This window comes from Pteropus medius, unplaced genomic scaffold (assembly GCF_902729225.1).
Source record: "Pteropus medius unplaced genomic scaffold, Ma_sr-lr_union100, whole genome shotgun sequence".
Taxonomy (NCBI): Eukaryota; Metazoa; Chordata; class Mammalia; order Chiroptera; family Pteropodidae; genus Pteropus; species Pteropus medius.
In genome coordinates this window covers 1,016,379-1,042,104 of record NW_024350324.1, presented here as the reverse complement: position 1 = coordinate 1,042,104, position 25,726 = coordinate 1,016,379, and the positions used below count along the sequence as shown (strand labels likewise).

At 60.1% G+C, this 25,726-nt stretch overlaps 1 protein-coding gene across 1 annotated transcript in view; it reads left to right on the top strand.

The window, feature by feature from the left end:
* AP3D1 (adaptor related protein complex 3 subunit delta 1) overlaps positions 1-24,981 on the top strand; it is a 34,032-nt gene extending 9,051 nt beyond the window's left edge. Inside the window, exons 3-32 of the mRNA XM_039839129.1 lie at positions 892-972; positions 2,110-2,190; positions 4,324-4,431; positions 5,877-6,006; positions 6,867-7,006; positions 7,171-7,244; positions 8,286-8,335; positions 9,772-9,821; positions 10,422-10,470; positions 11,231-11,376; positions 11,456-11,604; positions 11,675-11,905; positions 12,396-12,627; positions 13,414-13,559; positions 13,996-14,137; positions 14,469-14,540; positions 15,264-15,339; positions 15,568-15,764; positions 16,045-16,118; positions 16,381-16,555; positions 16,751-16,816; positions 17,311-17,409; positions 18,236-18,382; positions 18,594-18,641; positions 19,021-19,210; positions 19,371-19,459; positions 19,647-19,732; positions 20,378-20,499; positions 20,586-20,665; positions 23,716-24,981. Coding sequence (XP_039695063.1) covers positions 892-972; positions 2,110-2,190; positions 4,324-4,431; positions 5,877-6,006; positions 6,867-7,006; positions 7,171-7,244; positions 8,286-8,335; positions 9,772-9,821; positions 10,422-10,470; positions 11,231-11,376; positions 11,456-11,604; positions 11,675-11,905; positions 12,396-12,627; positions 13,414-13,559; positions 13,996-14,137; positions 14,469-14,540; positions 15,264-15,339; positions 15,568-15,764; positions 16,045-16,118; positions 16,381-16,555; positions 16,751-16,816; positions 17,311-17,409; positions 18,236-18,382; positions 18,594-18,641; positions 19,021-19,210; positions 19,371-19,459; positions 19,647-19,732; positions 20,378-20,499; positions 20,586-20,665; positions 23,716-23,811 — 3,426 coding nt within the window. The 3' untranslated portion in view covers positions 23,812-24,981. The remainder of the gene's footprint in view (positions 1-891; positions 973-2,109; positions 2,191-4,323; positions 4,432-5,876; positions 6,007-6,866; positions 7,007-7,170; positions 7,245-8,285; positions 8,336-9,771; positions 9,822-10,421; positions 10,471-11,230; positions 11,377-11,455; positions 11,605-11,674; positions 11,906-12,395; positions 12,628-13,413; positions 13,560-13,995; positions 14,138-14,468; positions 14,541-15,263; positions 15,340-15,567; positions 15,765-16,044; positions 16,119-16,380; positions 16,556-16,750; positions 16,817-17,310; positions 17,410-18,235; positions 18,383-18,593; positions 18,642-19,020; positions 19,211-19,370; positions 19,460-19,646; positions 19,733-20,377; positions 20,500-20,585; positions 20,666-23,715) is intronic.
* Positions 24,982-25,726: the final 745 nt, after the last annotated feature.

Sequence of the window (25,726 nt, the reverse complement as noted above, 5' to 3'; positions counted from 1 at the left end):
ACTTATCGTTGTTGGGTCTGTCCTAATATCAGGTCCTTCCATCCACTTACGTCCATTGTCCATATATCTTGTCCATCCCTCCATCCGCCGGTCGGTTGTCTGCCTGTCCGTCCATCCCTCCATCCACTTGTCCATTGTCCACCTTTCTGTTCCTCCATCCACTTGTCCATTGTCTGTCCATCTCTCCCTCCATCCACTTATCCATTATCTATCAATCCATCCCTTCATCCATTGGTCCATCGTCCACCTGCCAAACACTGCTTGACACTATCAGCTTTAGGCACTGGCCTCAGGGCATACAGGGCTAATTCTTAGAGTCGAGATAGGGAGGAAGGGCGGGGTGCCAGGATTATCAGATGGCACAGGGTGTGGTGGACCCCCTGACCCAGGGACCAGTGGGGCCCTTACCACATGGAGGTCAGCAGGAGCACCCTCAGCTCCCTGTGAGTGGCACTAGGAAGCCTGCAGAGGGGCTTGAACCATCCTGGGCTGGGTCTCTGCATGGTTCCCTGCCAGACTGCTACGATCCCTGGTCGGCATGGGAGCCTAGGCCAGGCATCCCCTCCTGACCTCTTTCCTGGTCAGAGAGGGCGACTCGGGGTTTGTGGGGCGGGCGTCCCCTCTCATTGTAGGTTTCATGAGTATCATCGTAAGGAATTTTAACCAAGCACGGCTGCTGGAATTTCAGCTGCAGCCATCTGTAGTCCCATAGTGTTTGCTGTCACCTGTCCCTGCATTCTGCAAGGTGAAGGCTAACTGGTCAGAAGACATGAGATGCCCTGGGCTGTGTTCAGAGTGCAAATGGCACGTGTCCTTCCACAAGCCAAGACAGGACTCTGGGATTTAGGGCTTAAGCTTTGGCTTGTGAATGAGTCTCTTCCTTCTCAACAGTTGCAAATGTTGGGATATGACATCAGCTGGGCTGCCTTCAACATCATAGAAGTGATGAGCGCCTCCAAGTTCACATTCAAGGTAGTTTGCGTTGGGGCCTGTTGCCATGGCGATGGGAGCTGGGGAGGAGTGGGCCCTGGTGGAGGGAGGAGGGGGTCCCCTGGCCACCTATACCGTCTGTCCTATGGGCAGAGGCTGTGCTGCAAAAAAATAGGGTAACAAAAACACTAGTGACCTATTTCGGTCAAACTTTAGCCACACAGCCACCATACCTTCACAGATTTTGTCAATTATTAATGCTATTTACATAGTATTTTTCTTTCAATTTTAAGTAACGTCATTTAAAGTATGAGTTTATGTGATCAGTTATATATACTTTTAATACAAATTGAGATAAATTTGTAATTCTTTAAAAATAAACAACACTGACCATCTTACCCAGAGACCATCACTCGTCACCTCGTCCTGTGGCCTCGTGTTCATCTTCTGAGGGACACTACCCGTGAGCAACTTGGGACACTGTTTTCTTCTCACTCGATGTTAAACATAAGCGTGTTTCCCATTTTTAGTAAATAGCCTGAAAAACAGTCATCAGGATCTGGCCTGTGTGTGGGTGTTCCGTTTAATTTTCCCGCATCGGCTTGGTTTTCAGTGAGAACGCATACTGGCTGGCGGCTGAGGCTGCTTCCTGCCCCGAGGGCCCCAAGCACCTGCCTCTGGGTCCTTGCCATGGTCAGGCCCAAGCTTTCTTTGAAGGATGCAGTCGTCCTGTGTGCCAGTTACTCTTAAATAAAATGCCACGCTTGTCAAAACAGGCGGTGCTCGGCACGAGGGCTGAGGCATCACATACACGTGCAGATGTGACGAGGTCGCCACATCATTCTGGCAGAGAGATTCGAGCCCAGGAAAACCCAGCACTTGGGTTGACTTCCTGCATGAGGTCATAAAAGCAGTTCCTGGCTGACGAGTGGAAGTACAGCGTTAGTGAGGGCTCTGTGGTTGGCAGACCTTAAAGGACTGTTGGTTTCCAAGACCACATGCTCTTGGAGTTTTACAGACCCTGGCTAGGTTCTCGAATGACTTCCCATGCCCACCCAGCTGTGGCCCCGGGGCCTGGGGGCTGCTCGGGGCCAAGCTCAGGCGAAGGGCTAGGAGCTTCCCAGAGGGCACTCGGGCCCCTCGTCTCACCTCTCACGCTCCGTCTGTTCGACCCAACAGCGCATCGGCTACCTCGCTGCTTCCCAGTGCTTTCACGAAGGAACCGACGTCATCATGCTGACGACTAACCAGATCCGCAAGGTAGGCCGCCCGTCCCGCAGGCCCCACGGCCTCCTCGGTCTTGGCTGGGCTCCTTGACCCCCCGTGAGTGTCTGTTCTGCACGCTGGTTTTCTGTCACTCCTGTTTGAGTGGAAGGCGCTGAGGTCGGCAGAGTCTCGCTGTCATTCCCTTAGCAAGCGGTCCGCGCCCGCAGCCTTGTCATTAGCAAGAGACACCAGACTTGGTGGAGCCGTCTGCCCTTGCACCTGGGCTGGCGGGGGAGGCGGAGGCTCGCCGCGCTGCCCTTCTGTCCCCTGTTGGTTGCTGTCCTCTCCCGGAGTGCCTCCTGAGGTTACGTCCCCTCCCCGTGCAGGTTCTGCCCCCGGCCTTTCAAGTCAGACCATGTGCATATTTCAGTCGCGTGTAAGCGTGCTTTTAAAGTGGTTTTTGAAGACCACCGGGTAATACATTTCCTCTCTGGCTCCAGTACTATGAACATCTTTTGTTTCTTACCTGATCGCGGAGAGGGCAGAGGGCATGTCAGTGGGAATGGGAGACTCCCCGCTCCCATTCCCAGACCGTGTTGCTGGAGACCATAGCTCTGGGGTGCTAGTGGCTGGGTGCTAGGGCCAGATTCCCATGAGTGCTGGTCACCCCACATGGTGACCTGGTGACTTTGGAGTGGGCTCCCAGGTGGATGCTCTGGTCAGGCAGGCTGGCTGTGCCGGCACTGACCGGGTACTGATGCCTGGCATGGGCTGAGATTTGGGTCTGGGAACTCGGCACTACCACACTCGCGGTTCTCGGGGACCGACTCACAGCTGTGGGCAAGGCTGCACAGCGGTGCTAGAGTCTAGATGCTGGGCGGGGCGGGTGGGGCGGCCTTGGCCGGGAGTGGCTCTGGGGAGGACAGGGCTGGGAGAACACTCCGTGTGGGGCACTGGGACAGTAAACGGGAGGGGAGCAAAAGAGAGGAGGGCGAAGGGGCTTTGGTCGCCTGGGTACCAGGATGCCAGCCAGCCTGCCGAGGCCCAGCTGTGGTTTTCCTGCTGGTCATCTTGGTGCATCCTGTCCCCTGCCTGCCCCTTAGTCATGACCTCGATTTAGGCATAGATCTGTCACTGCTTCACATTGAGATGTGCTAAAGGCGGTCACTTAGACCTACCCTGCTGGGGAGATGGCCCGAGCCTGAGACGTCCTCACACCTGAGCAGACGATATTGTAGTAAGACTTAACGACCTCGACCACTGCTGCTGCGCCCTCTGCCCGTTGCAGTCTCAGCCTCACGCAGAGTCCCGTTTTTACGCAGCCCCGCCTGCCACCTCCGTCCTTCTCATTCGCATCCCGGGTGTTGGCAGTCTGTGTTTCCATTTTGAGCGAACCCAAGACTCCTGAGCACAGCCGCCGCAGACCTGCCTGCTGGGCGGGGCGTCCTCCCGCTCCGCAGAGCCCCGCTTCTGAGCAGCTGCGTCCGGCGCGCTGCTGGCCCTTTGCGCCTCACACTGGGAGGACAGTCTGGCCAGTCGGGCCTGGGTTCTGCACCATGGGTTCCTAGGTGGTGGTCTCTCTTCAGCGTGGCCTGGAGAGACTTTAAAAGCGACCATTTCCATATCACTAGCATGCTCTAGAGCTTAACTCCTAGATTACACCTTGGTATTTTTTGCTACATGTGCTCGTATGAAAGTTTTGGGGGCTCTTTACGAGATGTCTGCCCAGATGCAAGCTTGTGATATAAAACAGCCCTTGCCACACGTCAAGAGCGGGGACGCTCCTGCCACCGCTCTTGGTGAGAGTAGGGTGGAGGGCCGCCGGTAGATGGCATCAGAGCGGGGTGGGGTGCAGGCTGAATCTTTTGCTTTGGGAGGGGCCCAGAGCAGTAGCCCCTAGTCGTGGGGGAGACACCCCAATGGAAGCAGAGCTCCCCTGCCGTGAGCTCGATGGGTGTTTGAGGCCAGCTGGCCAAGCTACTTCCTCTGGAGCCCAGGCCTCGTTGCACCCCTCGGATGTGGGCCGTGCGGGGTACGGGGGCACCCTCCTCTTACACCCATGCCACTCCTATCTTGGTGACGGTGAGGATCCGGCTGCTCCATGTTACTCCTCGGGCTGGCAGGGGCATGGGGACCCAGGAGATGCGTGCTTGGCGCCCGCCCCTAACCCTCTCCCTCCCCTTCCAGGACCTGAGCAGCCCCAGTCAGTACGACACTGGTGTGGCACTGACCGGCCTGTCCTGTTTTGTTACCCCAGATCTTGCCAGAGACTTGGCCAACGACATCATGACACTGGTGAGTTAGCGAGCGTGCTGCCACCCCTCGGCCTTTGCTCTGCGAGGGGATTTGGAAAGCATGGGTGCGGGGAGAGCCGAGGCTAAATGTCACACAAGAGCTCTCAGGCATGCGGAAGTGGGCCGGGGTCCCCGGGAGGAATGGAGGACACAGGGAGCGGCTTCATCTCCATCACTGTGATTCTCACGTTTTTTTCTTTATCTCCTTTGAAATAGTCCCGTTTGGGGAAGGGGTAGGTGTTGCTGGTGGGTGAGGTCTGGCTGAAGACGTTCACCCACATGGTCAGGCACACGACCTGTCAGTCACTCTCTTACTGAAGCTTAAGTGACCATAGCAGTTGTCTCAACAAGTGGCATAATCAGGGTGACGCTTTTCTTCCTTCCCCATCCCGATGCCATTTATCGCTGTCTGACCACAGATTGACTGCTCAGGGCTCAGTTGACCTGAGAGGCATAATCCCAGCCAGTCCTGGCCTCCAGGGTGTCTAGAACGTTACCCTGAACATGGACGTCCTGGAAATCACGACCTCCCGAGACACTGTGCCAGGTCTCCAGCTCCCAGGGGAGCCTTTTTCCTTTGTCATTAAAGCCTCATGGAGGGTGGCTCTGTTCTCACACGGTCAGCCTGTTCGCTGTGCAGCTGAGCAGGTCCCAGCCCACAGTCTCGAGAGGACTGCCAGTGAATCAGCTTCTAGATCGGGCAGCACGGCAGGTGGCCACCAGGCGTTTTATGCGAACATGGCCCCACCCATTTGTTCACACAGTCTCGTGGCACTTACTGGGCTCAAAGACAGCAGAGTAGTTGGATTAGCGACCTGGCTCACCCAGCCAAAAGTCTTGACCTTTAGATGATTTCAGAAAGTGTGCGGAGCCCACAGGGGGCACTAGCGAGCCGCTCTCAGGGCTGGGATAGCTCTCTCAAGAGGAGGCACCTGGGGGCCTCGGCCCCTCGGCATCTTGCACTGGGGGCCGCCGGAGGCCCATGTTGGTAGGCAGAGGCACTCTTCGCAGTGTGGCCTTCCTTTCCTGCCCGAGGCCCTTCACTGGGCCCCAGGGAGCCAAGGAGGAAAGTCAGCCTGCGGAGGCCAGGCCTAGGGTCGCAGACGCAGGGAGGCAGGTTTCCGTTCCGCCCAGGACACCGCTGAGTGATCCCTGGATTGGTGGGGCTTGAAGGCTGGAAGCTGGAGAAAGGATTTTCTTCAGGGGAATGGAGGTGAGATGTGGGCATGTGTAGAAGAGCAGGGCAGTGTGTGAGGCAAGCGTGTAGGTGGTGAGCAGGGCAGGTGTGGAGGTGAGTATGCAGGTGAGTGTGCAGGTGAGCACGTAGGTGCACACAGGTGAGCAGGGAAGGTGTGGCAGGTGAGCACACAGGTGTGCATAGCCAGTGAGCATGCAGGTGCACAAGGCATAATGTCAAGGGGAGTTGACTGCCATCTGCTCCTACAGATGTCGCACACCAAGCCATACATCCGGAAGAAGGCTGTGCTGATCATGTACAAGGTGTTTCTGAAGTACCCCGAGTCTCTGCGCCCCGCCTTTCCCCGCCTGAAAGAGAAGCTGGAGGACCCTGACCCTGGTTCGTTGGTTTAAGATGGGGACTATGCGGGGCCATAGTGCTCAGCCAGTGTCTGGGGCCTGGTGGGGGCATTATGAGGTAGGCGTACAGGGCGCTAGGTCCCCAGAGGTCTGAGCTACAACCCCCGCCCCCAGAGATCTCCAGAAGGTTTCTGGCGCCACCGCAGGGAGGTCGGGCCCTGGCATCCGCCATTTCTCCAGGCAGCCCTGATCCTGTTTATTGGTGCAGGATTTAGGCACCAAGATCAGGGTGCTGGGTATGCTTGTGCTTCTGGGGCGTGCATGTGCTAGGCCCTCAGTAGACCCCCACGCACTGGGGAGGGCTCGTCTGGCCATCTGCATGGTGGCTGCATGAGCTCACCCCAAAGCCTCCACACGCCACACAGGGCCCGGACTGGCCTCCGCGGGGCCCTGGGCTGAACAGATATAGAATAGCTTCTTCGAACCAAGTGCAGGGTCCGACATGTCTCGGGGGGGCTCCGCCCTACATCGTGGAGAGTTATAGAGTGCCGAGAGGTCCGTCTGGGTGGCAGCAGCCAAGGCAGCAGGCATGGCGGGCGGGGGCGCAGGAGTGCGGCTCTCCTGGTGGAGGGAAACGCGGTCCCTTCACGTAGTGAGTGGCCTGCTCCTCATGTTTCTTGGATCATGCATGGCCCAGCCCCGCAGCCTTGGGTGAGGGACGATGCCTGTTGCCTTGGCCTTGCTTCTCGGCCCTCCGGTGGTCAGGGCTCCAAGGGGTTGGGGATTGGGCTGTGCCCACAGGTGATGGGTGCAGCACCGGGCACAAGTGGGGGCACTGACGCGGAATGGCCAGTCTGCTGAGGAACACTCTGATTAATGGGGATCCCTCTTACTTCACAGGGGTCCAGTCGGCAGCGGTCAACGTCATCTGCGAGCTGGCCAGGCGCAACCCCAAAAACTACCTTTCCCTGGCCCCGCTTTTCTTCAAGCTGATGACCTCCTCCACTAACAACTGGGTCCTCATCAAAATCATCAAGCTGGCAAGTGGCCCGACCTTCCTTCCTCTCGGCTGTGGCAAGGCCGTGGGGTGTCCTGGGAGCTCTCGATGTGGGGAAAGCGGTTGGGCTTGGCCACTGTGATGCGGAAACGTGAACGTGCTGTCCTGCCCCTGCTGCCTGTGGCTCACTGGCCTCTCGTTCCCTAGTTTGGTGCTCTGACCCCCTTGGAGCCGAGGTTGGGCAAGAAGCTGATCGAGCCTCTCACCAACCTGATCCACAGGTGAGCCTTGGGCAAGCCTGTGCCCCCTGGGGCAGCCCAGGGAATGTTCTGGATCAAGATGCAAACACGCAGTGTGAGTGTTCCAGAGAAGGCTGTGCTCGGCAACCCGCCCACCCTCCTGGGACATGGCTGGGCTGCCATCCCCTCAGGTTCTGAAACAGGAAACACAAAAGAAAGGGAGGAAAAGCGCCCCACTCAGCCCCCGCCACCCCCCGGTCACCATGGGCCTCAGTGGGCTCAGTGAAGAGCTGGCTGGGTAGATCTCCCAAGGTTCCCCCACCCTGGAAAGGAACAGGGCCCTGAGGCTGCCTCAGCCCTCAGAGCTGCATGCACCCCTAAGTGGGGCGCTGGCCTCCAGCAAGTCCCCGCCCTCCCCCGGGCTTCAGCCTCCCGGCTCACCATCCGATGAGATGCTGGAAGATAAATAGTTACAACAGATTTCTGGGCTTGGGACAGTTTTGGTTGTAAATAACAAGTCACAGAGATTACAGTGCAGCTCTGGTTTTCAGAGAAGATCGCAAGGCCATCGGCCACGTGACCGGCATGTGGACCGGCTGTGACGGCCGTGCTCCCTGGGGCACACGGGTGATCGGGCTCGAGAGCACCCGTGGGAAGGAGTATCGGGGGCAGATGCACTCGGTGCCTGCCTCGGTCGTCAGTCTGGGCTGTGCTTCCCAGACAGGGTCGCACTGGGGCCCGGACTTCTGTATTCTGCCTGCCCGTGTGGGGCCACACGCGGCTACCCCTCAGGCTCCCTGTCACAGTACAACCAGGCAGTGGTGTTTCAGGCTGCTAGAATTTTCTCCATGCTTCCAGAGCATGAAGGCGATTTGGCTTTCCTTCATGGATGTCACACAGTTGGGAGGTTAGGGGAAAGGGCACCCATGGCCCCCTGTGGTGACTAGGAGGGGGATGCTCGCTGCGCCTCCCCGCCCTGAGCTTCTGATGACGTGACCTCAGTTGTCACAGCCGTGTCTTTGCAGACACAGCGCAGAGTAGCGCGACTCAGCCCTCACGCCTCGTGTCTGTTCCCTCCCCCAGCACGTCTGCCATGTCCCTTCTCTACGAATGTGTGAACACCGTCATCGCAGGTGAGAGCTGCTTATCGGGTTCTGGAACAGGAGGGTGCCGGTCCTGGTGGTGGGACTTGCAACAGGCCGGCCCCTGATGGCCATCCCCAGGCCCCACCAGTGTGTTGCAGGGTCACCCATAGTCACAGATTTTCGACCTTCTCTCCCCGCTGGAGGTTTCCTCCTGTCTCTGAGCCGCGCCCAGCCCCACCTGGAACCCCTTGGGAAGTGTCACAGCCAGAACCCACTGCCCTCACCCGGCTTCCGGTGTCAGCTCCTGCTGCTCGTGGCCTAGTCCTCACACCCGACACAGGCCCTGTTCTGTTTCTAAGCAAGCCTGTGGCATTATTCACCTCCCTTGCGGGTACCTAGGAGCAGGGGTCCTCAGCAGTGCAGTCACGTGTACTCCTGGGAAGGTCTCCCGAGAGGCCATTTGTCGGGGTCGGGACCCGGCACAGGGCCCTGTGGGGCACTGTGGATGGCCGTGTGTCCACAGCGCCGAGTCACAGGGCCCCTCTCCTCTGGTGTCCGTTGCTCCTGGACCTGGCTGGCTGCCTCCTGCATCACTGTCTTGGTCCCATGTCCCTGCGACCAGGCATCTTATAGACTGGCGGCAGGTGCTGGCGGCTCAGGGACTCAGTTTCTCGTCTTCTGCCCACCCTGGCTGGAGTGGCTGGGGAGCAGCCTCATGGTCCCTCCTCGCAGACCCACGGACAGTCTCATGTTTAGCAATTCGTAGAAAGGTGGCCCATGGTCTGTGCCCCAGGCCTGCAGCTGTGTGGCCTGGGCTGTGACGCTCAAGGCTCTGTGACAGTGGAGAGTGAGGGTGGGCGTGCACAGCGGCTGGTGCCTGGAGGTGGGGCACGTAGGCCCCGGGAAGAGGGTTTCTGTCTCTGGAAAGTTGGGGTGAGGACAGGGTGTGGCGGGACTGGAAATGGCTCGGGGGTGGGTGGGGGTCTGGCAGAGCCTGTCTGGGGGCTGGTGTGTCACAGGGGCACTGGACCGGAGGGTGTGGCTTGAGCTCCATGGAACTGTTTCGGGCAGACGCTTGGTGCCTCTGGAGCGTTCATCTGCTCTTGGCCACAGAGACCCAGTGCTCAGGGTCCCCACGAGGGGCTGGTCACGTGGGCGCCTCTGGCCAGCACGTCCAATACCCCAGACCCCAGAGGGAGGGAGGTGCTCGGTGTGAGCCGTGTGTTTTCGCAGAGCGCTTAGCGCTGGGGGCCCTGTTGGGGTGGTGGCAGGAGCCCCGGAAACCAGTTCCAGCTGCCACCAAGGGCTAGCCCTGCAAGCCGGCCCTCCCAGGGAGCGCCCCAGCCCAGTGTGTCTACCCTCCGTGTGAAGGCCGGCCAGCCAGGCCGAGCGTTCCCGCTGTGGTGGGCTTTCTGGCTCGGGTGCCCCACCGGACGCACAGTGGACAAGCCATGGGGCTCCTAAGCCAAGGCCGTCTGTTTCAGTGCTCATCTCGCTGTCCTCCGGCATGCCCAACCACAGCGCCAGCATCCAGGTACGCCCCATGCCAGCCACCGCTGGGCCTCTTACCCTCTGTCCCCACCTGGCAAGCCCCGCCCCATGGTCTGACAGATGCCCTACCATTCATGCCCAGCACCCTGCACTGTGCAGCAGCTCCTGGCCCCCCCAGCCACCTAGAAACATGGCTGTTTTATCCCATTTCCTGAGGTCCCCAACCACCCTGGCTCTCCAGCTTCTTTGTGACCCCTGTAAATGCCGTATCCACCCTGGAGCACGGAGCCCCATGGGCTCCCTAAGTGGCCTAGGGACCGTTGTGATGTTCACCCGTCGTTTCGGGGGCTGGAGTTATATTTAAATTACACAAGTAACATGGTGGCACAGAAGGCACCACCATGCTGTCCCTGTGTCCTTACACATTGAGCACGTGTGGGAAGCCCCAGGGTGTCCTGTGCGTGTTTCGTGGGCCCTTCCATGCATCCATGCTGGGCGCCTGCTGCTGTCAGCGTCCTTGCCAGCACCTGTGGGCAGCCCTGCGTGGTGGGTGCTGCACAGCATGGGGCCGTGGGTGGGCCTGGCATTGCTGTATATGCCATTGCTTCGGGGCACGTCATCAGTGCTGTCTCCCTGTTTGCAGCTTTGCGTCCAGAAGCTGAGAATATTAATAGAAGACTCCGATCAGAACTGTAAGGCACTCCCCTTTTGTGGAGCTGTGTGCGTTCTCCCTGGGAGGCCTTGTCTGTGGTGACTCACGGCTCGCTGGTAGCTTTCCCAGCTGACCAAACAGCCCCGCTGGCCATTTGTTTATGTGGCTGTGCGCACGTTTTCTCTGTAGACGTGTTCTGTTGAGAAGTTCTAGCCAGTGACACTGGTGGCCAGCGCTTCCAGAGCTGTTTGTTCAGAGCAGGGCCAGCCTGTAACTTTTTTAGCCTTGAGGCCATATGGTCGTTGCTGCTATAGCTCAGAAGCCACCTCAGCGACGACATGTATGTGACGGGCGTGGCTGTGGGCCAGTTCATTATCATTTACAGACCAGGCTTTGGGTTGGACATGGTCTGTGGGTGGCAGTTTGTCACTCCTGGTTTAGATGATCTTGCATCGGGGCCTACAGGGGCGCTCGGGGGCTCCTTGTATGTGAGGTTCTCACCGGGCCTGTGGGGCCTGGGATTTCTCTATCTACTCTCCCAGTGCAGGCCAGGCAGAAAGGTGGGTGTCATGTTAATTGCCACACTTAAAACGTGTCGGCAACCACTTTGAACGACAGCAAAGGTAACAGCTGAGCGGGAGGGGGGCTGTCCCTTGCTTCTCGATGTCCCACCCTGAGAATATCCTTCGAGTCCACCAGGGCACCCAGGTCGTCAGGGCTGAGCGGGGGGCCATGCTGCAGCAGAGTCGGCCCCCGAGCCTGTCGTGGCTCATCAGGGTCTGTGTCTTGCGTCCCCTCAGTGAAGTACCTGGGGTTGCTGGCCATGTCCAAGATCCTGAGAACACACCCCAAGTCTGTGCAGGCCCACAAGGACCTCGTCCTGCAGTGCCTGGATGACAAGGACGAGTCCATCCGGCTGCGTGCCCTCGACCTCCTGTACGGAATGGTGCGTGCCCCCGGGTGGGGTGGCCACGGCTCCGCGTCCCCGCGCCCAGCCCACCCTCACCAGCGCCCCTCCTCCCCAGGTGTCCAAGAAGAGCCTGATGGAGATCGTCAAGAAGCTGATGAGCCACGTGGACAAGGCCGAGGGCACAGCGTACCGGGACGAGCTGCTGACCAAGATCGTCGACATCTGCAGCCAGGCCAACTACCAGCACATCACCAACTTTGAGTGGTGCGTCCCCCGCCCCGGGCACGCGGGACAAGCCGCCTGCCAGGCGCGTCTCAGCAGCCGCCTCCCGCAGGTACATCAGCATCCTGGCGGAGCTGACCCGGCTGGAGGGCACCCGCCACGGCCACCTCATCGCCTCACAGATGCTGGACGTGGCCATCCGCGTAAAGGCCATCCGCAAGTTTGCCGTGTCGCAGATGTCCGTGCTGCTTGACAGCGCCCACCTCCTGGCCAGCAGCACCCAGCGCAACGGGATCTGTGAGGTGCTCTACGCCGCTGCCTGGATCTGCGGGGAGTTCTCTGAGTGAGTCGCCTGTGTTCCCGAGAGGAAGGGACAAGGGATGAGGGAGCGTGCCCAGCAGTCCCTTCTCTGGCACTAGCTGCACCAAAGCCCAGTTCCCCTGGCATGGCGTTCTGGCCCTTCCTCATTGGGGACCAGTCCCTGTAAGCCGGGGGACCCAGGGCCTGTCGTCCTCGCAGGTGCGAGGTCTCTTCCTAAGTCTGCCTTCCTGTTCTTGCCCGATACCCTTCGTCCCTCACAGATTCTCACGAGTGAACAGTTTTCCTTTTTGTTTTCCTCCTTTTTTCTATTTGGCTGCTCAGGAGTCGTCTGTGTCACGTCATTACCATGGTTTCCTCTTTCGTATCCTCTCCTTAGCCCCTGTCGCTGGACAGGGCCGGGAGCACGCTCCCCTAACCCCCATAGCAGGGCACCTGGCCTCTCTTCCCAGCTCCTGGAAAACCCCACGGTAAGGGGCGGTGGGCGTGCTCTCACTTGGCCTCCCCGCTCTCAGGCATCTGCAGGAGCCCCACCAGACCCTGGAGGCCATGCTGCGGCCCAAGGTCACCACCCTGCCAGGCCACATCCAGGCGGTGTACGTGCAGAACGTGGTGAAGCTGTACGCGTCCATCCTGCAGCAGAAGGAGCGTGAGGCGGACGCCGAGGCGGCCCAGGAGCTCACCCGGCTCATGGTGGAGCGGCTGCCCCAGTTTGTACAGAGCGCAGACCTGGAGGTCCAGGAGCGGGTACGCGCCGGCCGCGGGCTCCTGGGGGCACAGGCAGCACCCAGCGAGGATGGGGGGTGTGCGTCCGCTGGGAGACGATCTAAGGGTATGTGTTCGGCAGACTTGAGTCATTCGGCCCAAGAGGGAGACGTCCAGGTGGTGGTAGGGTTCTGGGGGTGGGTGCGCTGCTGCTCTCCGCAGAGAAGCTGGGTTGGCACAAGCTGAGAGTAGCGACGTGGGCATCAATGGTCAGGCGGCCTGGCTTCTGGCGCCCTGGCGACATGGAGCTTCTCAGTTCCCCAGACCACACGCGGTACTTCCTAGTGCTCAGTGGACCCCGGTCCTCTGAGATCGAGGGTAGGTGTGTGACGTTAGCCTGCCCAGTGGCCGGGGACCCTGGTTCCCGCGGCAGTCTGCGGCCAGACACTGCACTCCTGGGAGCCCTGTGTTGGAGCTGCATACCCCTGCTGGCATTTGGGGTGCAACCCCTGCTGGCATCTGGGGTGCAGCCCCGCCTGGGTGGTTCTCATGGGACAGTATGTCTTTTGTGGTCCCCAAGTCTTGCTTGTGGGCCTGTTTCTGTCTCTCACTTCCTCTAGTTGAAAGAGACCGTTGTTGGGTTGGTTCCTTCCTGGCTGGGTCCTTTCACGGCCGAAGGCTCCCCGTGGAGCCTTCTGAATGTCCCCAACAGGACTCTAGCCTTCCACTGGCTGGGCCTCCGCATGGGCTGACGCCCTGCAGGTGCTGAGTAGCCTTCACAGCCCCATTCTCCGTGACTCACCTGTGGCCCCTCCGCGGTCCCCACAGGCATCCTGCATCTTGCACCTTGTCAAGCACATCCAGAAGCTTCAGGCCAAGGACGTGCCAGTGGCAGAAGAAGTGAGTGCCCTCTTTGCCGGGGAGCTGAACCCCGTGGCTCCCAAAGCCCAGAAGAAGGTTCCGGTCCCCGAAGGGTGAGCCGTGTGCTCCGTCAGAGGACACGGAGCGGGGGGCGGATTGCTGGCCCCAGGAGGGGTGGTGGGAGCAGTGCCACACCGTCCAGGCGGGGCGGGGCCTGGAGGGAGGGCCGCCGTGCCTGAGCCCCCGTAGACTGGACGGGCTGGCACGTAGACCGTGTTGGGTGCTCACCAACTCTTGTGGGCCCCTGTTGGTCCCATCCCTGGTCCCCCTACCCCTGGGAAGTGGGTCTGCTGGTGGCCCTTGCCCACAAATCTCTACAGGAGGCAGCACAAGCCTGCGTGGGGGCCCAGAATACAGGGAGGGCTGTGAGGGACAGCCCGACTCTGGGGTCCTCCGGGCTCTGTCTCATCCTCCATGACCCCTACTGTGAGTGTCCCAGGGTCAGGTACACAGGCTGGAGCCACTGTGTGACTTCACTGTGTCCTGCAGCCTGGACCTGGACGCCTGGATCAATGAGCCGCCCTCTGACAGCGAGTCTGAGGATGAGACGCCCAAGGCCATCTTCCACGATGAGGAGCAGCGACCCGTCAAGCAGCGGCCACCTGAGGCCGACGAGGAGGAGCTGGCCCGGGTGAGTCCGGTGGCTCTGGGGCAGCTAGCCTATTGAGCAGGCTCTGTGCCCCACTGTCCCCTGGGTGTCCTGACTGAGCCCCGCCTTGGTGTCAGAGTTGAGTTTTGCCGGAACGAGAACCTTCTCTTCTCTCGACCCCAGAGCTCCTCAGGGGCCCGGCCTGGCTCCGGTCTCAGCTGTGTCCCCACACATCTGCTCCTTCCCACCACCAACCTCAGTCTCCCTGTGGTCCAAGGCCCACAGGGGAAGCGCCGAGGGCTGGGCCCCACAGCTGGGAGGGCACAAGGTTCATGTCCCACGCGTTCACTGGCCTCAACTCCTGTTCCCACAGCGTCGAGAAGCCCGGAAGCAGGAGCAGGCCAACAACCCATTCTACATCAAAAGTTCCCCGTCTCCCCAAAAGGTAAGGCCAGCCTGGAATATCCTTCAGAGACATCCTCCCAGCCATTCCAGGGCGTGCACCAGGCCTCTGTCTTGGTACAGCCAGGGGCAGGACTTTGAGGGGTTCCTGGACAGGGCCTGGGATAAAGCCAGGCCACACGCAGTGCCCGAGTTCAGGCTCCTCTGACCAGCCGGCCCCGGGAGGCTGCAGAGGTGGTGGACACGGGGCTGTCCCACCTGGTCGGGACATTCTGGATCTTGGTCCGGGGTGGTGCCTGTTGCCTTTGTTAGCACCCTCCAGCCAGTGGCCCGCCATCAGGAGCATGTTGGGCTCCCTGAGGTGTCCAGCTCTATGTGGCAGGTGCTCAGGTCCTTTCTTTCTTGGAATTGCTGGGTCCCCTGGTGACCCCGTTCAGCTTCCTGAGAGGCCCGCAGACCCTGCCCTACCTGCTGCGTGCGAGGGCTATGACGGCCGCACCCTGCCGCACCCATGTCTCTTGGCCGATTCTTTCTGCCATACGGGGGGTTCTGTCATCGCACCAGGGTGTCAAGTCTGCTTTTTTCCTAACTTGGAAAAGGGTTCAGAGGGAAGAGCCGATGGGAGCGCCTGTTTGTGCTGCAGACTGTGCCCCTAGGAGGACTCTTGCTCCAGGCGGGCACACTTCACACTGGGCGGTGGCCTCCTCAGGCAGGGTCATCCATCTGTCCAGCCCGCCCAGTAACGCCTCGCTGTTTGCCTCTGCAGCGGTACCAGGACTCACCCGGCGTGGAGCACATACCCGTGGTACAAATTGACCTCTCAGTGCCCCTGAAGGTGCCAGGCAAGTGTCTGTGCCGACAACCTGGGGACAGCAGGCGGCATGAGGATAGGGTGGCGAGATTGGCGGGACACCAAGAGCACAGTTTCCGGGTATCATTCAGAAAGCCCCTGTGCACATCCAGGCGGCCCGAGGGACGGTGCCCGCAAGTCCCCTCGGCCTGTAGCGCAGACAGCGGGGGCTGCCTGTGCCCTGGGGCCGGGTGGGCTGAGCTGCGCTGCGCGCCCACAGGCCTGCCCACATCCGAGCAGTACGTGAAGCTGGAGGAGCAGCGGCGGCACCGGCAGAGGCTGGAGAAGGAGCGGCGCAGGCAGCGCAGGAAGGGCGCGAAGGGCAAGCCACGGCGCCACAGCTCGCTGCACACCGAGAGCGACGAGGACATTGCCCCGGCCCAGCAGGTGGACATCGTCACCGAGGAGATGCCCGAGGTCCGTCCGCCCGGCACGGGCTGCCCTTGCCACTGCCTGGGACAGGGGGTGGGCGCGGGCTGGGCTGGGCTGAGTGGACGTCCCTTCGCGCTTCCCCTTTTTCCTGGCCTGTGCTGGCCCGTCCTGGCCTTGCTGCCCACTCTGAGCACCTGGCCCAGACTGGACGCCTCGGGTGTAGGAGTGGAGCTGGACATCCATCTTGACTGGGTTGGTTCTGGGCTCGAGCTGGGGTCCGGAAGGGGCTGGGTGACCTGGACCCCAAGTCCCTGTCTTTCCTCAGAACGCTCTGCCCAGTGATGAGGATGACAAAGACCCCAACGACCCGTACAGGGCCCTGGACATAGACTTGGATAAGTGAGTGCGGGGCCGGACTCAGGCCTGGGTCTTCCTGGTGTGTCTGCGTCCTCGCCGTTCCTCTCCATCCTGTGCTTTTTGCATAACGTACAGAAAAAAATGGGTGGCAGAGGGCTCCCCCTCCGGGCCATGCATGTGCTGGGTGGCAGGGTCATGTACCGGAGAACCGGTCAGTAGCTGGGTCACACGTGGGAGAACAGACCTGGAGCCTATGGGCTGGCAGGTGGCTCCTTCTGTGACCTGCCCCCCCATTCCCACGCAGGCCCTTAGCCGACAGCGAGAAGCTGCCAATCCAGAAACACAGAAACGCGGAGACCTCCAAGTCCCCTGAGAATGAGGACGTTCCCGTTGTGGGAAAGAAAAGCAAGAAGCCCAAAAAGAAAGAGAAGAAGCACAGAGAGAAAGAGCGGGAGAGAAAGAAAGAGAAGGAGCAGAAGGTGAGGCTGACTCTCGGTGTGCCTGTCATGCTCGAGGGGACCGTGGGCCCTGCCAGCCGCCCTAGGTGGAACCCTGGGCGGTTCCTGTATTCGCCCACGTGGTCCTGGGCCTGCTGGGGCACCCCGCAGGCTCCCCCTGGGCCCTCTCGGGCCCGTCCTGCTGCTTCGGCCGAAGCCCTGTTTGTCTGGTTTCAGAGTGAAGACTTAGATTTCTGGCTGTCCACCACGCCACCGCCTGCCGCAGCCCCAGCCCTGTCCACGGTAAGAGCCGGCGGGCGGGCGCCCTGTGCCGGCCCCACACCGTCCGCAGCTGGACACAGCTGCCTCCGTGAGGAGTGCAGGGACACTCCTGGGTCCTGCCCACAGTGGCCCTTCCCCTTCATCACCTATCAGACCTTCCCCGCCACCCAGGCCCCAGGTGTGGGAGGGTATCAGGGGACCCTCACACAGATGAGCCAGGTTGGGGCCAGCTCCCGTGCCCTCGGTCTCGCCCAGGCAGCGACTGAGCGTCTGGCCCTCGCGGCAGAGCCGGGGAGCAGCCGTGAGCAGTCACGACACAGAAGTCGGTGGGCCTGGCCGCTCTGGGCGCTCGGCTCTCCTGGCCACTTGCACTTCCTGCTTGCTGACACAACATGTGGCATGCAAGAGGAGGCCCGGGGCTTGTCAGAGGGTGTCCCGGCAGATTAGGGCACACAGGCGGGGGACACCCGGACCCAGGGTCCCACCACAAACCCCCACCACTGGGCTTCCTGCAGGAAGAGCCAGGGGCGAATGCCACTGTCACTGCCGCTGAGGAGGAGCACGAAGAGCCACAGCAGGGTGACGAGGGGGAGGAGGAGCGAGACCGCGAGAAGGTAAAGGGGCCATCCGGCTGGTCTCATGGGGGCTGTGTACCTGCACTGAGGCTGCAGGGGCACCCAGGCCTGGGCACAACGGAGGTCACTGCTGCCGAGAGCCCTGACAGTGGGCTCCTGTCGCCGTGCGCGTGCTTCTGGGGTTTTCACGACAGCGTGACACACCATAGAGCTCACACTTTTAAAGTGGATTGCTCCCTGATTGGTGGTATATTCTCAGAGGTGTGCAACCATCTTCTGCGCTTCCAGAACATTCCATCACCCAAAAAATCCCCTGTTCCCAGCCCCTGACACCCACTCACCCACTTCCTGTCTGGACACACCTATTCTGGACGGTTCACATAAATGGAATCCCACGCTGTGTGGCCTTGTGTATCCGGCGTCTGTCACTGAGCGTCGTGTGTTCAAAGTCCATCCACGTTGTGGCGAGTGTCCACATCTCCCTGCTTTTCATGGCCGAGTGACACTGCCCCATGTGGACGGGCTGTGTGTGTATCTGGACATCTGGGCGGGTCACTCCTCTGGGCTGTCGCGTGTCTGCTGCTAAGGGCGTGTGTGTGGGCTCGTGTGGCCAGCCGCACCTCAGCTGTGCCCTGGCGCATTCGGAGGTGCTGGGCCATCATGCTGAGTTCATGCTCATTGGCCCCTGTGTTCCGACCTCAGCCAGCTGGGCTTCGTCGGTTCCCCGTGAACCCTGGGAGGTGGCTGGCCCATCCACCCACACGTGTGCCCCATAGTGGGGCACACTCGGTCCCCGTGTCTCAGATCACGGTATTAGGGGAGGGTGTAGCCAGAGAAGTGGGGTGATCCTCTCCTTTGGCTTCAGAAACCTTCCAAGCATAAGAAGAAGAAGCACAAGAAAGAGAAGGAAGAGCGGTCTAAAGACAAGAAAAAGTCCAAGAAGAAGCCACCTGCGGGCGACGGAGCGGCGGAGCCCGTGGAGAACGGCACGCTGGAGGAAGAACCTCTCCCGGTGAGGGCCCTTCCCGCCTCCTGGTGGCCTAGCTGTGGCTGTCGTCCCTGGCCGCGCAGGTGTTGGGCATAAACTTCTTGCCCCCCGAGTCTCGCAGTCCTAGTATTTTGACCCAGGGCACCAGGCAGCCTGTGACAAGGCCCTGTTCCCTGGACGGATGCACCCTGTGGCCCTGGTGACCCAAAGCTGAACCAGCTTCCTTTGTTCCCAGCCCATGTCCAGCTACTGCCTCCTTGCTGAGAACGCCTACGTTAAAATGGTGAGTGACGTGGGTGTCTCAAAGGCACAGGCACATGGCTCGGGGGCTCTTTGCACGTGGGGGCGGTGGCTGCATCAGTGGCTCTGGACTGCGCCTCCTCGTCAGAGGCCTCTGGGAAAAGGACCAACACCACATGTACGACAGCACGTGTGGCCTCGAGGCCTGCTCACCGGGGAGGCGGGGCCCCTGGGCTGACGGTTGCAGTGCGAACTTTATTCCTGAAGAAAGGGCATGAGGAGCCTGGGACGTGTGACCAGCTCAGGCCCGGGGGAGGGCCTGTCTTCACAGCAGGTGCTCCTCACGCCCCTCGCGCCCCGTGCAGGCCCGGAAGGGGGCCCGTGGTCTCCCGCCACACCTACTGATCTGGCTTGCTCCACAGACATATGACATCCAGGGCAGCCTGCAGAAAGACAGCCAGGTCACCGTGTCCATAGTCCTGGAGAATCAGAGCAACAGCTTCCTGAAGAGCATGGAGCTCAATGTGCTGGACTCGCTCAACACCAAGTTGGCCCGGCCCGAGGGCTCCTCCGTCCACGATGGCGTCGCCGTGCCTTTCCAGCTGCCCCCAGGTGAGCCTGCCACCAGCGTCCCCAGGGGGTCTGGCTCCTCGTCCCACGGCCTTCCTTTGGTCCCAGGGTGCCCACTCACTCTGCCAGGGGCTGGCCGGGCCCCTCCCAGGCCTGTCCCACGCCGCTTCTCAGGCCCTGCTTGCTGTCTCGCCCTCGCCAGGCATCTCCAACGAAGCCCAGTTCGTGTTCACCATTCAGAGCATCGTCATGGCCCAGAAGCTCAAGGGGACGTTGTCTTTCATTGCCAAGGTGCGTGGGGCCTGCAGGACCCCCATGCCACTCCGAGCACACCCAGAACCCAGGGACCAGTGTCCTGAGAGCGAGTGGGGCCCCAGATGGGAGCCACTCCTGGATCCCCTGGCTGCGCCCGAACTCAGCCAGGGCTGGCCCCGCTCCCGTCCCCTCCCCGCTCACCCTGCTGCCCTGCTCCCCGCAGAACGACGAAGGCTCCACACATGAGAAGCTGGACTTCAAGTTGCACTTCAGTTGCACGTCATACTTGATCACGACCCCGTGCTACAGGTGTGCCAGCCCATTCTACCCACACCACGCCCCTCCACCGCAGGTCCTGGGGGGCAGCGCGGGCCTACCCGCTTTCATGTCACACGAGGCTGTGTGGTCACCTCAGAAAGTCGTCAGACCTGAGGCATGCATGGCACAAGCGTCAGGTGTCCAGCTCGTAGTCAGCATAGGAAGTCCGGCTCTGACGTGTCGGCAGCTCCAGCAGCAGACGCGTCACCTCCCTGTGGGGAGGCTGGGGTCAGAGGTCACGGTGCGGTGGGCTGGTTCCTCTGAGGCCTCCCTCCTCGGCATGTGGGCACCCCGTCCTTCCCATGTCCTCATGTGGTCGTCCCCTTCTGTGCGTGTGTGTCCTTGTCTCCTCTTTGGAGGACCCCAGTCATGTTGGATCAGGTCCCACCCCAGTGACCTCATTTTACCTTAACTGGCCCTTTAGAGACGCTACACCCATTACGGTCACATTCGGGGGTCCCGGGGGTCAGGGCTTCAACATAGGAAATTAGGGGATACCGTTCAGACCACGACGTCTTATAAGAGATCTCCCAAGTTGTAGGCAGCCAGGAGGGTCCCACCCCTGGGCTGGGTCTTTGCTTCAATGCTGGGGAGCCTGTCTGTTGTCAGCATCCCTGTCCTGTGTCCTCTTCACAGCGACGCCTTTGCCAAGTTGCTGGAGTCTGGGGACCTGAGCATGAGCTCAGTCAGAGTCGATGGCATTAGCATGTCCTTCCAGAACCTCCTGGCAAAAATCTGTTTTCACCACCATTTTTCTGGTAAGGGACCCGACAGGGCTGGTGGGGGGCACGGCCTCCGCGCACACGGGGGCCACACGCCCTCACGCCTGCCCGGTCTGTTGCAGTTGTGGAGCGTGTGGACTCCTGCGCCTCCCTGTACAGCCGCTCCATCCAGGGCCACCACGTCTGCCTGCTGGTGAAGAAGGTCAGTCCGAGGCAGCCTCTTCTCTGCCTCCGCCATCCCCTCCCTCCTCCCCGCGGCTCTTAGTGCAGCGGGGCCGAGTGCAGTCTGGCTGCTCCACTGAGGCCCGGGGAGCTCGTGGTCGTGCGCACGAGCGGCCTGCTCTTAACTGTCGGGGCACTTGTGGCCCGAGGTAGGCGCTCGTCCCGCTCCTGCACCGTCTGGGAGAGGCTGTGTGCGTGCGATTCGTGTTTCTTACGTGCTTTGCGGAATTCACAGGGAAACCCTCCAGGCCTGCAGCTTGCTTTTTTGAGAGTTTAGTTGTAGAATCCTCGACTTCTCTATTTCTCCTCAGCTGAGTGTAGGTCGTTTGCGATCTGTTTCACCTAAGTTACCGAACTGACATGGGCAGAGTCGTCTGTGCCCCTCGCGTTGTCCCGTGGCGTCCGAGCGGGCAGCGGAGACGCCTCCCTCCAGCCCTCACGTCAGCGCTTTGCGTCGTCTTCGTTTTTTCGGTTAGCCTACAGGTCGATCTCTTCTGGTCATTTTAAAAACCAATTTTATAAAAAGGTTATTGTTTTACAAATAAATTCCCTTGAGTTCTGCGCCTCCTCTCCTTCCTTCTGCCAGCCTCGGTTCAGTCTGCTCCCGTGAGTCTCTGTAGGGGACGCTCGGGCCTTTCCACGGGCACTGATTACAAAGCGTTTACTGCTGTGACTTTCCTTTAAGCACCGCTTCAGCTGCACCCACATTTCATTTTCATTTCTATACACTTCAGAACACTTCCTAATTTCCGTCAAAACTTCCTCTCCGACGCGTGGCTTCGGATTCTCTTAATTGTCAGATGTCTGGGCCACTGGTATCACGGGGTCTTTGCGGCAAATGGACCCTTTGCTCGGTACGTGATGTCCGTCTCCATCCCGGGGTATTTTCTTTGCTCCGAGGTCCATTCTGTCTGACACCAGGATAGCCACTCCCTCTTTCTTTTGACCGGTGCCTATGTGATATGTCTTTTACCTCGAAGCTCTCTCCGGCGTGATGTTTGAACGAATTCCTTGTAGGTGCACGCAGAGGAGGTCACGTTTGTGCCCCGTTCCACCAGCCTGCCTTCTGAGTGCTGTGTTTGGGCCGTTTACGTTTAAAGTACTGCTTACGTGTTTGGGTTGCAGGCCCCTCCTTTACTTCCCGCTTGCCCCGTCTCGTTCTCATTCTGCTTCTCCTTTCAGTCTGTGACTGGTGCTGAGCCCCCGTTTTTATGTCTCTGTTGCGTTCTGCAGTCTGTCTGTCCAGCAGACTCCTAGGGATCACAGCGTACACATCCTGTCACTGCCGACTTGGAACGTGGACACCTCACCGGTGGCCTGTCAGTTCCTTGACCCTCCCTCTGTGTGAGCATGTGTTGCATCTGCAGACGTAAGAGACGCCATCATAGCATGTCCCACTTTGTTTTCAGCCCTCAGACAGGTTTCAGAGCGGCGTGTTCTGCTCGTCCACGTCCACCATGTCTGATGTCTTTCGTTCCTCATGGTCCGTGTGCTGCTTCTGTCTGAAGAACTTGCTTCAGCATCAGGCCTGCCGGCCACGAGCTCTGCGGGTCATCCGCAGCCTGCCATTCCTCAGGGCTGCTCTTGCTGCAGAGGGAATCGTGGCTCTGACTCTTCCCTCTCAGTGCTATGCCCCTCGACTTACAGGGGGGCTCTGTCCTGAGAACCCCGTCGTGGGTGGAAACAGGTCGGGAATTACTTAGTGCAGCTCACCTGGCCCCGGCAAGGGGCCACGGAGCACGAGATTGGGAGACGCTGCGGCGCGGGCGCCGGCGCCTGGGTTGGACCCTCGCGGTCATGGCCGCGCCGGAGCCCAGCAGCTCAGGAGGCTCGCACCGCTTGTCACCTGCGGGAGGGGTCCAGACTCGATTCCGAGTCCCCTTTGTGCTGAGCGCGTCTCGCCTTCGCACCATCTCAGAGGTGAAGGGTTGTGCATGAGAGACCGTCTCTGTTAAAAATCCGCCATGCCCGTTGGGCGCCCGTGGTCTGACGAGAAGGCCGCGTCCTCTTTTATATGGGGCGTGACTTTTTCTCTGGCTGCTTTCAGGCTTTCCCTTGCCCCAGATTTCAGCAGTTTGTGCTGTCCAGGCACTGACTTCTTCGGGTTTTTCTGTTCGGAGTCCGCTGAATTTCGTGAATCTGTGCGTGTAGGTCTTTTGAAAAATTTGGGGCGTTCCACCTGTTATTCGCTATCGCAGAGCTGCATTCTGTCGTCCTTGGGGACTCCGCGAACAGAGCCCACACCTGCTGCTCTTCAAGTCTCTGAGGCTCCACTCACCCACCCGGTCCCTCGCGCCTGCTCAGACTGGGTTGTTCCTGTTAGCCTGCTGTCAAGTTCACCGACTTCTCTGTCGTGTCCATTCTGCTGTTGAGCCCATGCAGTGAGCGTTGGATTTCGGTTACGATGTTTTCAGGTCCAAAGTCTGCACCTGGTGGTTCCTCACGCCTTGTGTTTGGTGGCTGAGACACTGTTGTCTTTGTTTCCAGAGTATTGCGATTGTCAGTTGGAGGCTCTGGAAGCAGCCGCTTTAACACCTGGCAGATCAAGCTGCCATCTGCCTCGTCTCCCCGCGCGCGCTTAGTTGTCGTCCGTTCTTTGTATCTCAGTCACTTCGAACTGTATCCCCGGCGTTTTGCATGTGATAACTCCGGGCCTCGTCTGTCCTGTGGAGGATGTTGATGGGCTCGGGCCGCAGGACTTGTGGCCCAGCATCCGTCAGTTCTCACAGTCTCTGTCGCCCCCATGCCCGGCATGCTCAGTGTTCGGCCGAGGCCCATGCAGCTCGTCTGCAGACGAGCCCCCCGTTCCTGAACAGCTCTCCAGGCCACCTCCGGTTCCTTCCGGTTCCGGTCATGAGGCCGGGTACACCCAGGCCTCAGACCCTCGTGGGAAGCGGGCGTGCGTGCTTGTGCCATCTGCCTGGGACCAGTCAGTCCTCTGCTTGTCCACACCGCCCCCCGGGACAGGGCGTGTGGCCGCAAGGCGGTATGTCTATGCCGTGTCCACATGCCAGGTGTTTTCCTCGTCAGGGCGAGAAGTCCGTGTCGGTGGATGGGAAGTGCAGCGACTCCGCCCTGCTCAGCGGCCTGCTGGAGGAGGTGAGGGCGACGCTGGCCAAGTGCTGAATGCGTGTCGTCTGAGGCCACCGCGCACGGACAGGCTGCGAAGGAGGGACGGGTTCCAGCGCTAGGTTTCTCCTCTGTCGCATGTGTTCATCCAGCCCGGCGTTCATCTGAGGCCACCATGTCGCCAGTCAAACATCGAGGTCGTGTGTTCGTTGATTTCTCCTGTCATCTCTATTCCTTTGACCCTCCCCCTGATCTTCGGGGAGAAACCCTGTTCCCGTCCGCAGACCAGCAGTGGCCCCTGTAGCAGGGGCCGAGCGCACTCAGCCGCAGGGGCCACCTGGGGAGTGAGCGTGGCTGCCATCCAGGCCAGGACCTGGAGGCTCCTGGGCGGGGGGCGTCCTGCTTCTGTGAAGTCATCCAGTCCCACAAGTCCCCAAGTCCCCTGCTCAGTGGCACTTGGAGGGTGAAGAACAGCAAGCTGCTTACCACAGTGACACTCCCCTTCACCCCTCATGGCCACGGGTCAGGTTCTCTCTCCCCAGGATGCGTGATGGGAAGGGGGTCGTGCGGGCCACCATCCACTGTGTCCTCTGTGTCCCACCGCCATGTTCTGTGTCGCACTGCCATGTGTGTGCTGGGTGGAGAATGGCGGCAGGCGCTGAGGCGGAGGTGGGGGGCTATCACCAAGGGTCGGGTCCCCTCATGGAGCAGGACTAGACCTCGTTGGTCCTATTGTTTCCTGTTCAGCAGAACGTCCCAGTGGGCGCTGTTGGGGGTCAGTGGTGGAGCACTACAATTCCGGATCCCCTTCCCTTGTCCCTGAATGCGCCACAGGGTTTGTCCCCATGTCGTGCCTGCAGCTGCCAGGAGGGCCCAGTCCTGGGCTCCATGGCCTCAACAGCGAAGCACACGTGTCGTGGGGAGGCTAGGTCCCTGCAATGCTCCTCCTAGGCAGGGTGGGGACCCAGCCCCTGGTGAGACGGGGCTCTCCTCAGAGGTGACCGTCCTCAGTGACATTTTAACTTTCCTTTTGATGAAAACTGTCACTTTAGCATGTAGAATAATCTATTGCAGAATCCTGTGCAGTGATTCTAGAATCTCGAAATCGTATGACGTGTTACATATGAATTTATTTGCTATCGACATTCCCACGTAAAGGAGTGAGAGACATATCACGCTGCTGTAATGATTTTGTGTCGAGATGATCCAATAAACTTGCAAAACAGACGTTTATCTCTTGGGTTCTGCCCATAGCAGTGCACACCCGGCTGAGGTCATCGCACAGCTGCTTGGGGTCGCGTGGGGGCTCTGGGGGCCTGTGCACCCCTCATGCCTCAGATTACCCTCACCGCCGTCTCCTGGGCTCAGAGTAGTGGGCCCCATGGGGCCCTCTGATGACACCTGGTGGCCATCGTCCTCCCTCCCCCCTGCCCCACCCCCGGCCCCTGCTGGTGAGGGGAACAGTGGGAGCGGATGCTGGAAAGAAGGCTGCTGATATCGCGTTAACTCCCATTCCTCTGCCCTTCCTGAGGCCGTTTCGCCAGAGAGAATTCAAGCCATGTCAAGCTGAGTCAGTGGACTTGAGTCTCGAGAGTGTGGGAGGGTGAGGACGAGCACAGACCACCCCCGCGGTGGACCACAGCTCAGGGTGCCCTGGACAAGAGAAAGGCCACCTTCCACAGCGTCTGCCAAAAGGCTCTTTCTCATGATTCTCCGGGGAAAAGTGCATCATGCAACAGCACCAACCCTTTGCCAGCCACACGGGCTAGAAAAGGCAAAGGCCCAGGTGGCAGACACAGTGATGACAGCAACTAGGATCCTGGAGATGGCCAGCCCTGCTTCCAGCATGTGTGCCTCGGAATGGGGCTTGTTGAAGACACCCAGCTCTGCTCTTTTGACAGTCTGCCTGTAGTGTCACCTGAGTCTTGGTGCACACCATATTGTCTAACCCCTGCCAGAGTTTCCTGCCTTA